At 48.2% G+C, this 15,706-nt stretch overlaps 1 protein-coding gene across 1 annotated transcript in view; it reads left to right on the forward strand.

Moving 5' to 3' along the window:
• Positions 1-1,621: 1,621 nt before the first annotated feature.
• ATP6V1E1 (ATPase H+ transporting V1 subunit E1) overlaps positions 1,622-15,706 on the forward strand; it is a 47,753-nt gene continuing 33,668 nt past the window's right edge. Inside the window, exons 1-2 of the mRNA XM_030915046.1 lie at positions 1,622-1,831; positions 14,924-14,989. Coding sequence (XP_030770906.1) covers positions 1,799-1,831; positions 14,924-14,989 — 99 coding nt within the window. The 5' untranslated portion in view covers positions 1,622-1,798. The remainder of the gene's footprint in view (positions 1,832-14,923; positions 14,990-15,706) is intronic.

Consider the following 15,706-nt stretch of genomic DNA (forward strand, 5'->3'; position numbering starts at 1 on the left):
ATGCACCACCACGCCCTGCTAATTTTGTATTTTTAGTAGAGACGAAGTTTCTCCATGTCGGTCAGGCTAGTCTCGAACCCGCGACCTCAGGTGATCCACCTGCCTCAGCCTCTGAAAATGCGGGGATTACAGGTGTGAGCCACTGCGCCTGGCCTGGGACAAAGCAAATTAACGTTCAGCCTAGTAAACTAAATGTCCTGAATTTGCTACATCCTTGTTCTTATGACACACTAAAAAAGGAAGTGTGTGTGTATGAAAATAAAGTGTTTGCCGGGCGCGGTGGCTAACGCCTGTAATCCCAGCACTTTGGGAGGCTGACGCAGGCGGATCACAAGGTCAGGAGATCGAGACCACGGTGAAACCCCGTCTGTACTACAAATACAAAAAATTAGCCGGGCGCGGTGGCGGCCGCCTGTAGTCCCAGCTACTCAGGAGGCTGAGGCAGGAGAATGGCGTGAACCCGGGAGGCGGAGCTTGCAGCGAGCCGAGATCGCGCCACTGCACTCCAGCCTCTCCAGCCTGGGCGACAAAGCCAGACTGTCTCAAAAAAAAAAAAGAAAAAGAAAAAGAAAATAAAGTGTTAACGTACATGTAGGAAAATGTTAACAACTGTTGAATCTAGGTGAACGGAGGTCAATGCAATATTCTTACAAGTTACTATATCTCAAATTTCTTCAAATAAAAAGCTAATAAAAATGGTGGGTAAGCATAGCACAGTCAAAAGAAAAGAGTGGGTGTACCATTTGACCCCTTATTCTACTATTAGGAGTCAGTCTTTCCTAAAGATAAAGGAATCTTCAAACGTTTTTGCCTTTGGGATTTTGGGGAAAAAAACTGGGGCTTGAGGTAAATCCAAACAGAAACAAATGAGCCTGGGAGGATTTCTGTCCTAATATTCCTCTAGATGGGACCTGGGAAGGCTTTTGAAAAATATATAGGCTATCTCAGAAAAGTTCCAAATAAATTATGTAGCTGCTCCACCCTAATAAGGAAGTTTGGCATAGCTCCCCACTCCCTAGGTGTGGGCTTTGCATAGTGGCTTCCTTCCTAAGACTACAGTATGGAAAGGGGGTTAAAAAAAAGTAACTTTAGAGTGGAGAAACCTACAAACCCTACTTTATCCAGGTAATCAAGGTTGACATGAATAGTCAGAAATCACGTATCCTTTTTTTTTTTTTCCTTTTGGTAGAGACGGTGTTTCTCTGTGTTGCCCAGGCTCGTCTCGAACTCGAGGTCAAGCGATACACCCGCCTCAGTCTCCCAAAGAGTCAGAACTGCAGGCGTGAGCCACCACGCCCGGCCAAAAATCATGTACCCTTGACTGGCATTAATAAAATGACATTGGACCTCTCTGATCTTCCTCCCCTAAACCCATAACCCTGTGTAATTATGAGAAAAATTCCAATAAAAGCGAATTTTCCAATGTACCTAACCAGTATTCCTCAAAATAGCCCGATTAATTTCAGATAGAGGAACTCCTTATGTTTTCTTCCTCCTACCCGGGACCCCAGTTTAGGTAAAAAACACAGGTCAAGTCACGAGCCAGCGACGTAGAAAGACCCGAGCACGCGCCCACAAGCCGGGACAGGGCGGGACTTCCTGGGCGTCGCTCTCTTCCTATTGGCTGAGAAGGGTCATGCGGAGGAACTGTGCAGTCACCTGGCCGGAACCGGAACCCGCGTTTATAAAGTAAAGGAACCCGAGATCTGCGTAGGGGTTCACTTTGCCCATTCGTCTAACCTGACCCTTTAAACCTAAACTCGAGCCTGCTGCTCACCGACCTAGCATTGCTCTCGCCATGGCTCTCAGCGATGCTGACGTGCAAAAGCAGGTGAGGGGCTTGGTTGGGTGGGTCTCGCGAAGCTGCGGCGCCAGTTCCGGGGGGTGGGCTGGAGCCCGGCTCGTGGAGGCCGCGGGCTTTGAGTCTCCCAGATACCTCAGGAAGGTCCCTTGCTCCAAGTCACCAGACCCTAGAGGTCGGCCTGAGGAAGGAGATTTGCCCCGCAGCTCGTGTGACTTTTGCTCGGGTCTTGCGCACTGCCCGCTTGCCTGCCCGCCGCCTTCTTGAACGCCCTGGCTCTTTGCCCCCCACCTCAGTATTCCCTGTTTTCCAAGGATATTCACTGTGCCTAGTCGGACAGAGATCTGTGCAAGGATTGAAAACAGCCTTGTTGGCCGGGCGTGGTGGCTCAAGCCTGTAATCCCAGCACTTTGGGAGGCCGAGACGGGCGGATCACGAGGTCAGGAGATCGAGACCATCCTGGCTAATACGGTGAAACCCTGTCTCTACTTAAAAATACAAAAAACTAGCCGGGCGACGAGGCGGGCGCCTGTAGTCCCAGCTACTGGGGAGGCTGAGGCAGGAGAATGGCGTAAACCCGGGAGGCGGAGCTTGCAGTGAGCTGAGATCCGGCCACTGCACTCCAGTCTGGGTGGCAGAGCAAGACTCCGTCTCAAAAAAAAACAAAAAAAAACAAAAAAGAAAACAGCCTTGTAGCCGGAGACAGTGGCTCACGCCTGTAAACCCAGCACTTTGGGAGGCCGAGGCGGCCGGATCACCTGAGGTCAGCAGTCCGAGTCTAGCCTGACCAAAATGGTGAAACCCTGTTCTCGACTAAAAATACAGAATTAGCCGGGCGTGGTGGCGCGCCTGTAATCCCAGCTACTCGGGAGGCTTGAGGAAGTAGAATCGCTTGAACCCATTGAACCCGGGAGGCGGAGGTTACAGTAAGCCGCGGTCGCGCCATTGCAGTCCAGCATGGGCTACAGGACAAGACTTCCTCTGAAGAAAAAAAAAAAAAAAAAAGAAAGAAAAAAGAAATCAGCCTTGTCCCTTTTTTTTTTTTTTTTTAACCCTGCGGGAAGTACTTAAGGCATATTTGATAAGAAAGAAACAGTGCGGAGGGGCCGGGCGCGGTGGCTCAAGCCTGTAATCCCAGCACTCTGGGAGGCCGAGACTGGCAGATCACGAGGTCAGGAGATCGAGACCATCCTGGCTAGCACGGTGAAACCCCCGTCTCTACTAAAAAATACAAAAAACTAGCCTGGCGAGGTGGCGGGCGCCTGTATTCCCAGCTACTCGGGAGGCTGAGGCAGGAGAATGGCGTAAACCCGGGAGGCGGAGCTTGCAGTGAGCTGAGATGCGGCCACTGCACCCCAGCCTGGGCGACAGAGCGAGACTCGTCTCAAAACAAACAAACAAACAAACAAAAACAGAGGGAAGAGACCTGTTTCCAACAAGTATTGTTTTGACAAGGTCGTTCACTTTATGAACTGTTTTTTTCTCTCTTCCTCCTCCCGCCCAGACGGAGTCTTGCACTCTTGCGCATGTTGGAGTGCAAGGGCGCGATCTCGGCTCACTGCAACCTCCGCCTTCCGGGTTCAAGCGATTCTCCTGCCTCAGCCTCCCTAAAAGCTGGGATTACAGGCTCGCGCCCCATGCCTGGCTAATTTTTGTGTGTGCGTGTGTGTGTTTTTTTAGTAGAGGCGGGGTTTCATCATGTTGGCGTGGCTGATCTCGAAGTCCTGACCTCAGGTGATCCTCCCACCTGGGCCTCCCAAAGTGCTGGGATTACAGGCGTGAGCCACCGCACCAGGCCTGTATGTACTGTTAATCTTCATTTTGGGGAAGCCCCCTCTATCGTCATGGATTATAATGATTGCGCTCCCACTAATGTGTGTGTTAACATTTGTGAAATACAGGCTGGGGCCGGTCGCGGTGGCTCATGTCTGTAATCCCAGCACTTTGCGAGGCTGAGGAGGGCGGATCACCTGAGGTCAGGAGTTCGAGACGAATCTGGCCAGCATGGTGAAACCCTGGCTCTACTAAAAATACAAAAAGTTAGCCAGGCGTGGTGGCAGGCGCCTGTAGTGCCAGCTACTTGGGAGGCTGAGGCAGGAGAATGGCGTGAACCTGGGAGGCGGAGCTTGCAGCCAGGCGAGATCTCGCCACTGCACTCCAGCCTGGGCGACAGAGCGAGACTCTGTCTCAAAAAAAAAAAAAAAGTGGTCGGGCTCCGTGGCTCACGCCTGTAATCCCAGCAGGTTGAGAGGCCGATGCAGGCGGATCACGAGGTCAGGAGATCGAGACCATCCTGGCTAACACAGTGAAACCCATCTCTACTAAAAATGCGAAAAATTAGCCCTGCGTGGTGGGGCGCCTGTAGTGCCCGCTACTTGGGAGGCTGAGGCAGGAGAATGGCGTGAACTCGGGAGGCCGAGTGAGCCTGGGCGACAGAGCGAGCCTCCCTCTCAAAAAAAATTAACTGGGCCTAGTGGGGTGCGCCTGTAGTCCCCGCAACTCAAGAGGCAGAGGCAGGAGAATCGCTTGAACCCAGCAGGCAGAGGTTGCAGTGAGCCAAGATTGTGCCACAGCACTCCAGCCTGGGCAACAGAGTGAGACTCCAGCTAAAAATTTGTAATATTAATAAACACAAATACAAGCCAGATGCAGTGGCTCACACCTGTAGCCTCCAGCACTTTGGGAGACTGAGGTGGGAGGATCGTTTGATCCCAGGAGTTCAAGACCAGCCTGGGCAACATAGACCTTATCTCTAAAAAATTTTTTGTTAAAAAATAAGCCAGGCTGTCTGGGCACGGTGGCTTATGCCTGTAATCTCAGCACTTTGGAAGGCCGAGGTGGGCGGATCACCTGCGGTCAGGAGTTCCAGACCAGCCTGGCCAACGTGGCAAAACCCTGTCTCAACTAAAATACAAAATTAGGGCGTGCTGGCGCATGCCTGTAATCCCAACTACTATGGAGGCTGAGGCAGGAGAATTTCTTGAATCAGGAAGGTGGGTGAGGCAAGATCGCACCATTGCACTCCAGCCTGGGCAACAGAACGAGACTCTATCTCAAAAAAAAAAAAATCAGCCAGGTGTGGTGGGGCACACATGTGCTCCTAGCTACTAGGGAGGATGATGCGGGAGAATCATTTGAGCCCAGGAGGTCGAGGCTGCAGTGAGCTATGATCATGCCACAGTGCTCCGTCCTGGGTGACAGAGCAAAAGACCCTGTCTCTATAAATAAACAAAAATATGTCAAATGGAGGACCCCTTTTTCTTTTTTTTTTCTTTCTTTTTATTTTTTTTTTTTTGAGACAGAGTCTGGCTCTGTGGCCCAGACGAGTGCAGTGGCACAGTCTCGGCTCACCGCAAGGTCCACCTCCTGGATTAACGCCATTCTCCTGCCTCAGCTTCCCGAACAGCTGGGACTACAGGCGCCCGCCACCATGCCTCACTAATTTTTTGTCTTTTTAGTGGAGACAGGGTTTCATGGTGTTAGGGAGGATGGTCTTGATCTCCTGACCTCATGATCTGCCCGCCTCGGCCTCCCAAAGTGCTGGGATTACAGGCGTGAGTCACTGCACCTGGCCAGGACCCCTTTTTCTTACATTTAGGAGCCTCAGTGCCTAACGGAGTTTGTCATCAAGTAGATGTATCAGAGTTTATGGGAAAAAATTTTTATGGAACTCGTGAACCCACATCAGTTTTGAAAGTGTGTAATCAGTCCTGGGAAATTTTTTTTTTTTTTTTTAAGCGCCATACCTTCAAGACTGTAGGTATTAAGAACTTTGTCATGCAGAAGACTCTCTGGAATATAGTAGCAGTTTATAAGCCTAGAACTAACTAGAATCCTTGCATTCAGTAGTCATATTGCCGATAGATTGTCAGAAAAGGAAGTTTAAGGCTGTGGTTTAATTTGCACATAGTTTAGAGAACTAAGTCCATTTTTTTCTGAAGTACTGTGCTAGGAAAATTCTCTTACTAAAGCACACTCACTGTCTTATGAATCTTCTGAGATGAGCAGTAAAGTGTTTTCCTGGCCAGCTCATGCCTGTAATCCCAGCACTTTGGGAGGCGGAGGCAGCCAGATCACCTGAGATCAGGAGTTCGAGACCAGCCTGACCAACATGGAGAAACCCTGTCTCTACTAAAATACAAAATAGCTGGGCATGGTGGCACATGCCTATAATCCCAGCTACTCGGGAGACTGAGGCAGGAAAATCGCTTGCACCCGGGAGGCGGAGGTTGCAGTAAGCCGAGATTGTGCCATTGCACTCCAGCCTGGGCAACAAGAGCGAAACTCTGTCTCAAAAAAATGTTTTTCCTTGGATGCTTCCATTTCCTTGAAAATGTCTTTTCATTTTATTCTTAACCTGATATGCACTAAGAAGAGTGGGTATTTCTTCTTCATTTTATGGTTCTTGTGTTAATCCCAAAGGGTAAATAGAGATGATAAAAATAGTACCTATGGAGAAGTGTAAGAAATCATACAGGCCGGGCACGGTGGCTCAAGCCTGTAATCCCAGCACTTTGGGAGGCCGAGACGGGCGGATCACGAGGTCAGGAGATCGAGACCATCCTGACTAAGAGGGTGAAATCCTGTCTCTACTAAAAAAACACAAAACAAAAACTAGCCAGGCGAGGTGGCAGGCGCCTGTAGTCCCAGCTACTCGGGAGGCTGAGGCAGGAGAATGGCGTAAACCCGGGAGGCGAAGCTTGCAGTGAGCTGAGATCCGGCCACTGCACTCCAGCCTGGGCGACAGAGCAAGACTCCGTCTCAAAAAAAAAAAAAAAAAAAAAAAATATACAATATTCTTACAGAATGAAAGGGTTTTTTTAAACCTTTTTCACTGCTTTTTCTGTTCATTGCTTCTTCTGCTTCTTTCAATATAGGAAAAGCTTGATGCAGTGGAAAAGTAAAATACACTTCATATACTCTTAGTGGCCACAGTGCTCATTCTCTCCCTCTTGTTCCTTTTCTTCCCTCCTTGTCATAATATAGTGAAGACTAAGGCTTCCATAGGAAAAACTAGTATAGAGGTAAAGCTATAGTTCCTTGGAATGTAGATGAAAAAAAAAATTTTTTTTTTTTTTTTGAGATGGAGTCTTGCTTTGTCGCGCAGGCTGGAGTGCAGTGGCGCGATCTCAGCTCGCTGCAACCTCTGCCTCCTGGGTTCGAGCAATTCTCCTGTCTCAGCCTCTCCAGTAGCTGGGACTACAGGCGTATGTCACCACACCCAGATAATTTTTTTGTATTTTTAGTACAGATGGGATTTCGCCATGTGGCCAGACTGGTCTTGAACTCCCAACCTCAGGTGATCCGCCCACCTTGGCCTCCAAAGTGCTGGGATTATAGGCGTGAGCCACTGCATATGACCTATTGTATCTTTTTTTGAGACAGCCTCACTTTCTTGCCCAAGCTGGAGTGCTATGGCGTGATCTTGGCTCACTGCAACCTCCACCTCCTAGGTTCAAGTGATCCATCTGCCTCAGCCTCCCGAGTACCTGGAATCCATCTGCCTCAGCCTCCCGAGTACCTGCCCACCACCACGCCCAGCTAATTTTTGTATTTTTAGTAGAGATGGGGTTTCATCATGTTGGCCAGGCTGGTCTCAAACTCCTGACTTCGTGATCCACCCACCTTGGCCTCCCAAAGTGCTGGGATTACAGGCTTGAGCCACAGCGCCCGGCCTATTTTTTTTTTTTTTTTTTTTTTGAGACGGAGTCTCGCTCTGTCGCCCAGGCTGGAGTGCAGTGGCCGGAGCTCAGCTCACTGCAAGCTCCGCCTCCCTGGTTCACGCCATTCTCCTGCCTCAGCCTCCCTAGTAGCTGGGACTACAGGCGCCCGCCAGGTCACCCGGCTAGTTTTATGTATTTTTAGTAGAGACGGGGTTTCACCATGTTAGCCAGGGTGGTCTTGATCTCCTGACCTCGTGATCCGCCCGTCTCGGCCTCCCAAAGTGCTGGGATTACAGGCTTGAGCCACCGCGCCCGGCCCCGGCCTATTTTTTATTTATGTAAAATTGAAAGAAGCAATCTTGTCTATTTCCTAAAGCCCTTCATGCTACATGAAAGCTTGATGAGGACAGTGTGAATTGTTTACTGTATTCTCATAAGTAAATAGACGAAGCACCAAGCCCATAGTAGATGCTTAATAAATCCCGAATTTTCTGACTTCTCCATTGCATGAAAATATTTGTGTATATTTGCTTTTTTTCTAGGGAGTATGGTAATTTATTTCATCAAATTTACAAAGAAACCTGACTCTTAAAAACCTTGATTAGTGAGCAGGAAGAAGAAACTTTTTTAAAGGCCAAATTTTCTGCCTTCGGGGTGGAGTTAAATGTCCTTAAGGGGTTGACTATGTCTGTTCTTGGAACTCTTAAAGAATATGACCATGTTAACTGTAAATAGGCTTCTGACCTGGGTCAGAATTAGTGCAGTTTGCTCTAGGCTGTGCTGGTCTGGTCAAATCTGGTAGCCAAGGGTTCAGCAGAGTGTTAAAGGCAGATAATCCAAGTCTGAATCAGGGTTCACCTTTAGAGGCCAAACTTGTAGCATTTATAAACATTGGTTTTGATTACTGTATTTAGTTAAATGACTTTTTTTTTTTTTTTGAGACAGAGTCTTGCTGTCGGCAAGTCTTGATCTCGGCTCGCTGCCACCTCCACCTCTCAGGTTCAAGTGATTTTCCTGCCTCAGCCTCATGAGTAGCTAGGATTCCAGGCTCCTGCCACCATGCCTGGCTAATTTTTGTGTTTTTAGTAGAGACCGTGTTTCACCATGTTGGTCAGGTGGGTCTTGAACTCCTGACCTCGTGATCCTCCCAGATTGGCCTCCCAAGGTGCTGGAATTACAGGCGTGAGCCCGGCTAGTTAAACGACTTTTAAAATTCCAGATAGAATAAGTTCAGGGAAACTTCAAACTAAACTTGTAGGGGCCGGGCGCAGTGGCTCATGCCTGTAATCCCAGCACTTGGGGAGGCTGAGGCAGGCAAATCGCAAGGTCAGGATATCGAGACCATCCTGGCTCACTCAGTGAAACCCCGTCTCTACTAAAAATAAAAAAAAATTAGCCGAGCGTGGTGGCAGGCGCCTGTAGTCCCAGCTACTCGGGAGGCTGAGGCAGGAGAATGGCGTGAACCCGGGAGGCGGAGCTTGCGGTGAGCTGAGATCGCGCCACTGCACTCCAGCCTGGGCGACAGGGCGAAACTCTGTCTCAAAAAAAATAAAAACAAACAAACAAATAAATAAATAAATAAACTTGTAGACACCATTACCATGACCCCCTCTCACACTCCCAAATCTGTGGGACTGATCTTTTAAGCAAGGTCAGTGATTTTCCACACATGTAGGTCTGGATTAAGTACCCTAAATATTTCAAGGCTCAAGATATTTTAAGTAGTGTGTTATCTGTAACATAGTTTGATCATCATAACTTTCACGCTGCTTAAAAGTAGGGTTGGCAACTGGGCGCAGTGGCTCAAGCCTGTAATCCCAGCACTTTGGGAGGCCAAGACGGGCGGATCACGAGGTCAGGAGATCGAGACCATCCTGGCTAACACGGTGAAACCCCATCTCTACTAAAAAAATACAAAAAACTAGCCAGGTGTGGTGGCAGGTGCCTGTAGTCCCAGCTACTCGGGAGGCTGAGGCAGCAGAATGGCGTAAACCCAGGAGGCGGAGCTTGCAGTGAGCTGAGATCTGGCCACTGCACTGCAGCCTGGGCGACAGAGCGAGACTCGGTCTCAAAAAAAAAAAAAAAAAAAGTAGGGTTGGAAAGACGATGGTGACCGTGGAAGCTGGAATCCAGAGTATGTAACAACTCAACTGCCAAAATAAAAAGAAAAGTAGGATGGCTCCAAGATTTTCGATAAAACAAAAAAACTGTCCCTTCTAAAATCATCCTATATGTTTTTTGTTTCATTTTGTTTTGTTTTGTTTGAGATGGAGTTTCGCTCTTCTTGCCCAGGCTGGAGTGCAGTGGCAGGATCTCTACCACAACCTCTGCCTCCCGGGTTCAAGTGATTCTCCTGCCTCAGCCTCCTGAGTAGCTGGGATTACAGGCATGCGCCACTATACCCAGCTAATGTATTTTTAGTAGAGACGGGGTTTCTCCTTGTTGGTCAGACTGGTCTTGAACTCTCGACCTCAGGTGATCCACCTCCCTCGGCCTCCCAAAGTGCTGGGATTACAGGCGTGAGCCACCACGCCCGGTCGGTTTTTTTTTATTTTGTTTTGTTTTGTTTTGTTTTGAGACAGAGCACTCTGTTGGTCTTGGCTCACTGCAAGCTCCACCTCCTGGGTTGAGGTGATTCTCCTGCCTCAGCTTCCCAAGTAGCTGAGATTACAGGTGTACCTGGGATACTCTGTATTCCTTAGAATACCATCATGCCTGGCTAATTTTTTTTTTTGTTTTAGTAGAGCCAGGGCTTCACATATTGGTCAGGCTGATCTCGGACTCCTGACCTCAAATGATCTGCCCGCCTCAGCCTCCTTGTATGTTTTCTTTAAGACTTTGGTGCTAGAAGGTTGTATTCTTACCTCACTTTTAAAAATTGTAAATACATAACAAAATGTACTATCTTTTTTTATTTTAAGAGACAGAGGTCTCACTATGTTGCCCAGGCTGGTCTTGAACTCCTGGCTTCAAGCAGTATGCCCATCTTGGTCTCTCAAAGTGCTGGGATCACAGGTGTGAGCCAATTATGCCCAGCCTTCTTAACTTTTTTTTTTTTTTTTTTTTTTTTTTTGAGACGAAGTCTTGCTCTGTCGCCCAGGCTGGGGTGCAGTGGCTGGATCTCAGCTCACTGCAAGCTCCGCCTCCCGGGTTCACGCCATTCTCCTGCCTCAGCCTCCCTAGTAGCTGGGACTACAGGCGCCCGCCACCTCGCCCAGCTAGTTTTTTTTTTGTATTTTTAGTAGAGACGGGGTTTCACTGTGTTAGCCAGGATGGTCTCAATCTCCTGACCTCGTGAAACGCCCGTCTCGGCCTCCCAAAGTGCTGGGATTACAGGCTTCAGCCACTGCGCCCGGCCTTAACTATTTTTAAGTGTACAGTTTGGTAATGTTTTCCTTTTTTTTTCTGAGACGTCAGCCTCCTAGGTTCAAGCAATTCTCCTGCCTAAGTCTCTCAAGTAACTGTTATTACAGGCACCCGCCACCACGTCTGGCTAATTTTTGTATTTTTAGTAGAGACGGGGTTTCACCATGTTGGCCAGGCTGGTCTCAAACTCTCTACCTCAGGTGATCTTCCTGCCTTGGCCTCCCAAAGTCATGGGTGGCGTGAGCCACTGTGCCCGGGCAGTACTGTTTTCTTTTCTTTGTCTTTTTTTAAATTTATTTAAGTTCTGAGATACATGTGCAGAATGTACAGGTTTGTTACATAGGTATACACGTGCCATGGTGGTTTTTGCTGCACCCATCAACCCGTCATCTACATTAGGTATTTCTCCTAATGCTATCCCTCCCCCCATCTCCCCACCCAGTAGTGCTTTCGTTTTGTTTTTTTGTTTGTTTGTTTTTTTTTTTGAGACGGAGTCTCGCTCTGTCGCCCAGGCTGGAGTGCAGTGGCCAGATCTCAGCTCACTGCAAGCTCCACCTCCAGGATTTACGCCATTCTCCTGCCTCAGCCTCCTGAGTAGCTGGGACTACAGGCGCCCGCCACCTCGCCCGGCTAGTTTTTTTGTATTTTTTTTTAGTAGAGACGGGGTTTCACCGTGTTAGCCAGGATGGTCTCGATCTCCTGACCTCGTGATCCGCCCGTCTCTGCCTCCCAAAGTGCTGGGATTACAGGCTTGAGCCACCGCGCCCGGCCAGTAGTGCTTTCTTAATTCGTTTTGGTACACCTATGTATACTTAAGATTTATGATATCTTGTGTTACATGGAGAAGCTGCTATGGGGATTGTTTACAGATTGGTAAACCCTAAAAAGTATCTGGGATACCTCGTATTCCTTAGAAGTCTTGAAACTCCCAACAGATTTGCATTCATTCACAAATTTTTTTTGAGCACCTTCTATGGTGGTGGTTATTCCATGTTCTGGGTTCACATTGCCATAAAAGACAAGATCCCTATACTCAGTGGTGCTTACCTTTTAGTGGGTTAATTAATAAACAAAATGAATTAATGACCTAGAGATCCTACATCAATTTTTAGCTTTTTTTTTTCTTTTTGGATTTCATCACTTCTTCTAGGTAGAGCCCTTAGGAAATGAAGCTACCATCCCATCCCACAGCCAGTGAGTTTGATGGGCTGTGTTGGCTGGATTTTCACTTGGGTATATTTGATATCTGCCACAAGAGATGATACTTAATTTATGAGTCTGAGTTGGATGAGTCATCCCAAGCCCCATTCAGAAGCCTTCATTGGACTTTTCTCTCCAGTTGTAGCTGGTGATCTAGAAACCTTTATTTTTTTATTTTTATTTTTATTTTTGAGACGGAGTCTCGCTCTGTCGCCCAGGCTGAAGTGCAGTGGCCGGATCTCAGCTCACTGCAAGCTTCGCCTCCCGGGTTCACACCATTCTCCTGCCTCAGCCTCCCGAGTAGCGGGGACTACAGGCGCCCGCCACCTCGCCCGGCTAATTTTTTGTATTTTTTAGTAGAGACGGGGTTTCACCGTGTTAGCCAGGATGGTCTCGATCTCCTGACCTTGTGATCTACCCGCCTCGGCCTCCCAAAGTGCTGGGATTACAGGCATGAGCCAGCGAGCCCAGCCCTAGAAACCTTTAACAAGTTCCCAGCCTCATAGTTCAGTTGAGGATAGGGACAAATAAACAGCAGTTACAAGTTTAGGTGCCATGGTAGAGGAAGCACAACGTACTCTAGGTACAGGAGAGATTTCCCTAAGGAGGTGATAGTTATACAAGCTGAGGCCCGAGAAGTTAGCTGAGTGAAGAGGAGAAGGAAGAATGTTCCAAGTGGAAGGAACAGCATGTTTGAAATCTTGGAGATGAGAAAGAATGGTCAGCTCAAGGAACTGAAATAAGTTTAGTGTGGCAGGAACTAAGAGTCTGAAGATGGTGAGTAGTGAAGGGTTTGTTGTTTCATATGATGCTTGAAAGGTAAGCAGTGGGCTGAGTACGGTGGCTCACACCTGAAATCCCAGCACTTTGGGAGGCCAAGGCAGGCGGATCGCTTGAGCCTAGTAGTTCAAGACTAGCCTGGGCAACATGGCGAAACCCTTCTCTACAAAAAATACAAAAATAAGCTGGACGTGGTGGCATGCGCCTGTGGTCCCAGCTACGGGGGAGGGGAGCTTAAGGTGGCAGGATCGCTTGAGCTGTAGAAGGTGGAGGTCACAGTGAGGCAAGATTATGCCACTGTACTCCAGTCTGGGAGACAGAGACACTGTCTCAAAAAAAGAAAGATAAGCAGTGATAAGATCCTGTACCTTCTTTTTTTTTTTGAGACGGAGTCTCGCTCTGTCGCCCCGGCTGGAGTGCAGTGGCCGGATCTCAGCTCACTGCAAGCTCTGCCTGCCGGATTTACGCCATTCTCCTGCCTCAGCCTCCGGAGTAGCTGGGACTACAGGTGCCCGCCACCTCGCCCGGCCAGTTTTTTGTATTTTTTAGTAGAGACGGGGTTTCACCGTGTTAGCCAGGATGGTGTCGATCTCCTGACCTCGTGATCTGCCCGTCTCGGCCTCCCAGAGTGCTGGGATTACAGGCTTGAGCCACTGCGCCCGGCCGAGATCCTATACCTTCTAAAATCTTTATCTTAAGCGGGGGTAGAGTGTTACATGACAAGATAGGCATTTTGAAGCATCTCTCTGGTGGCAATGTAGAGTAGATTAGAAAGAACAAGAATAGTGGCAGGAAGACAAATTTGGAAGCTGTTGTAGTAATTCAGCTGAGAGATGATGATGGCAAGGACTATGGTAGTGGCTCTGACAGTGAAGTGAGGTGGGCAAGGTAAAGAACTATTAAGAGAGAATTAATAGGACTTGGTGATTGGTTGGATATGAGGACTGAGGTAGGAGGAATAGTCACGGTTGGGTGTTGGTGCTAATCCCTGAGAGAGAGCTCAAAGTGAGAAGTGGGGAGAGGAGTGGTGAGCAGTTCAGTATTGAGTGTATTGAATTTAGATGACTATGAGTAGGATATTCAAAAAGGACTGTCTAGGAGGCAGAGTGGAAGAGTATGGCCCCAAAGGAGACTGGAAAGGAGAACAGGAGGAAGTCATGGAAGCAAAGGGAAGATTGTTGAAGAAGGGAAGGTTGCTCGCGGGGCGCAGTGGCTCACGCCTGTAATCCCAGCACTTTGGGAGGCCGAGGCAGGCGGATCACAAGGCCAGGAGATCGAGACCATCCTGGCTAACACTGTGAAAGCCCGTCTCTACTAAAATACAAAAAATTAGCCGGGCATGGTGGCGGGCGCCTGTAGTCCCAACTACTTGGGAGGCTGAGGCAGGAGAATGGTGTAAACGCGGGAGGTGGAGCTTGCAGTGAGCTGAGATCGTGCCACTGCACTCCAGCCTGGGCAACAGAGCAAGACTCCATCTCAAAACAAGAAGAAGAGAATGTTGCTGAACACATCTGCTGATGCTGAAAGATCAAGTAAGAAAAGGCTAAGATCAAGGGGCGAGGAGATTGTCACTCTATGAGAGAACTGTGAGTGGAATACAGAGGAGGGTGCAAGTGAGACTGCAGTGTTGAGAGAAAGAGGTGCTCCAGTTGAAAGTGTAAATATAGATAGCTCTTCAGCATACTTCCTTAGAGGTGGAGAAGAGAAAGGGAGGGTGCTGGCTAACTTGTATTTCAAGTTCCTTGAGAGGAGGATGAATGTCCTATTTATCTGTGTTACTGAGTATTTTATCTGGTCTGTTTGCTAGAACAAATTTTAGATCCTAAATTTCCTGAGAATAGGAATGATCTCACTTATCCTTGTACTCAGTGCCTAGCACACTATGTATTCAGTGACTGACTTTTTTTAATTTTTAGTAGAGACACGGGGTATCATTGTGTTGTCCAGACTAGTCTCCAGCTCCTGACCTAAAGCGGTCCTCCCTCCTTGGCCCCCCAGAGTGGTAGGATTACGGGCATGAGCCACTGCACCTACCTATGATTGATTGTTCAATGAATCAGAAAATATATTTCCATCTTGTTAAATTAAAAAATAAAATGTTTTTTCCCTATAGATAAAGCATATGATGGCTTTCATTGAACAAGAAGCCAATGAGAAAGCAGAAGAAATAGATGCAAAGGTGAGATTCATTTTCTAGTTTTAAGAAGTTATCATGGTTTCCATATTGTTTTGCTTTGCTAAATAATATTGTTAGCAAAACTGTTTAACAACAGATTGCATAGGACTGATAAAAGTCTCTTTCTTCCTTCCCTCCTTCCTTCCTTCCTTTCTTTCTTTCTTTTTTTTTTTTGAGACAGAGTTTCACTCTTGTCTCCCAGGCTGGAGTGCAGTGGCGCAGTCTCCGCTCACTGCAACCTCCGCCTCCCAAGTTCAAGTGACTCTCCTACTTCAGCCTCCTGAGTAGCTGAGATTACAGGCACGCGCCACCACACCCAGCTAATATTTGTATTTTTAGTAGAGACGGGGTTTCACCATGTTGGCCAGGATGGTCTCAATCTCTTGAGATCTGCCTGCCTTGGCCTCCCCAAGTGCTGGGATTATAGGTATGAGCCACAGTGCCTGGCCGCTTCTTTCATTTCGAGGCAGAGTCTCACTTCGTCACCCGGACTGCAGTGCAGCAGCCTGATCTCAGCTCACTGCAACCTCTGCCTCCTAGGTTCAAGCGATTTTCCTGCCTCAGCCTTCCAAGTAGCTGGGACTACAGGCATGCACCATCACGCCTGTCTAATTTTTGTATTTTTAATAGAGACAGGGTTTCACCATGTTGGCCAGGCTGGTCTTGAACTCCTGACCTCAGGTGATCCACCCGTGTGGGCCTCCCAAAGTGGTGGGATTA

Source organism: Rhinopithecus roxellana, chromosome 13 (genome assembly GCF_007565055.1).
Source record: "Rhinopithecus roxellana isolate Shanxi Qingling chromosome 13, ASM756505v1, whole genome shotgun sequence".
In the NCBI taxonomy this organism is placed as follows: domain Eukaryota; kingdom Metazoa; phylum Chordata; class Mammalia; order Primates; family Cercopithecidae; genus Rhinopithecus; species Rhinopithecus roxellana.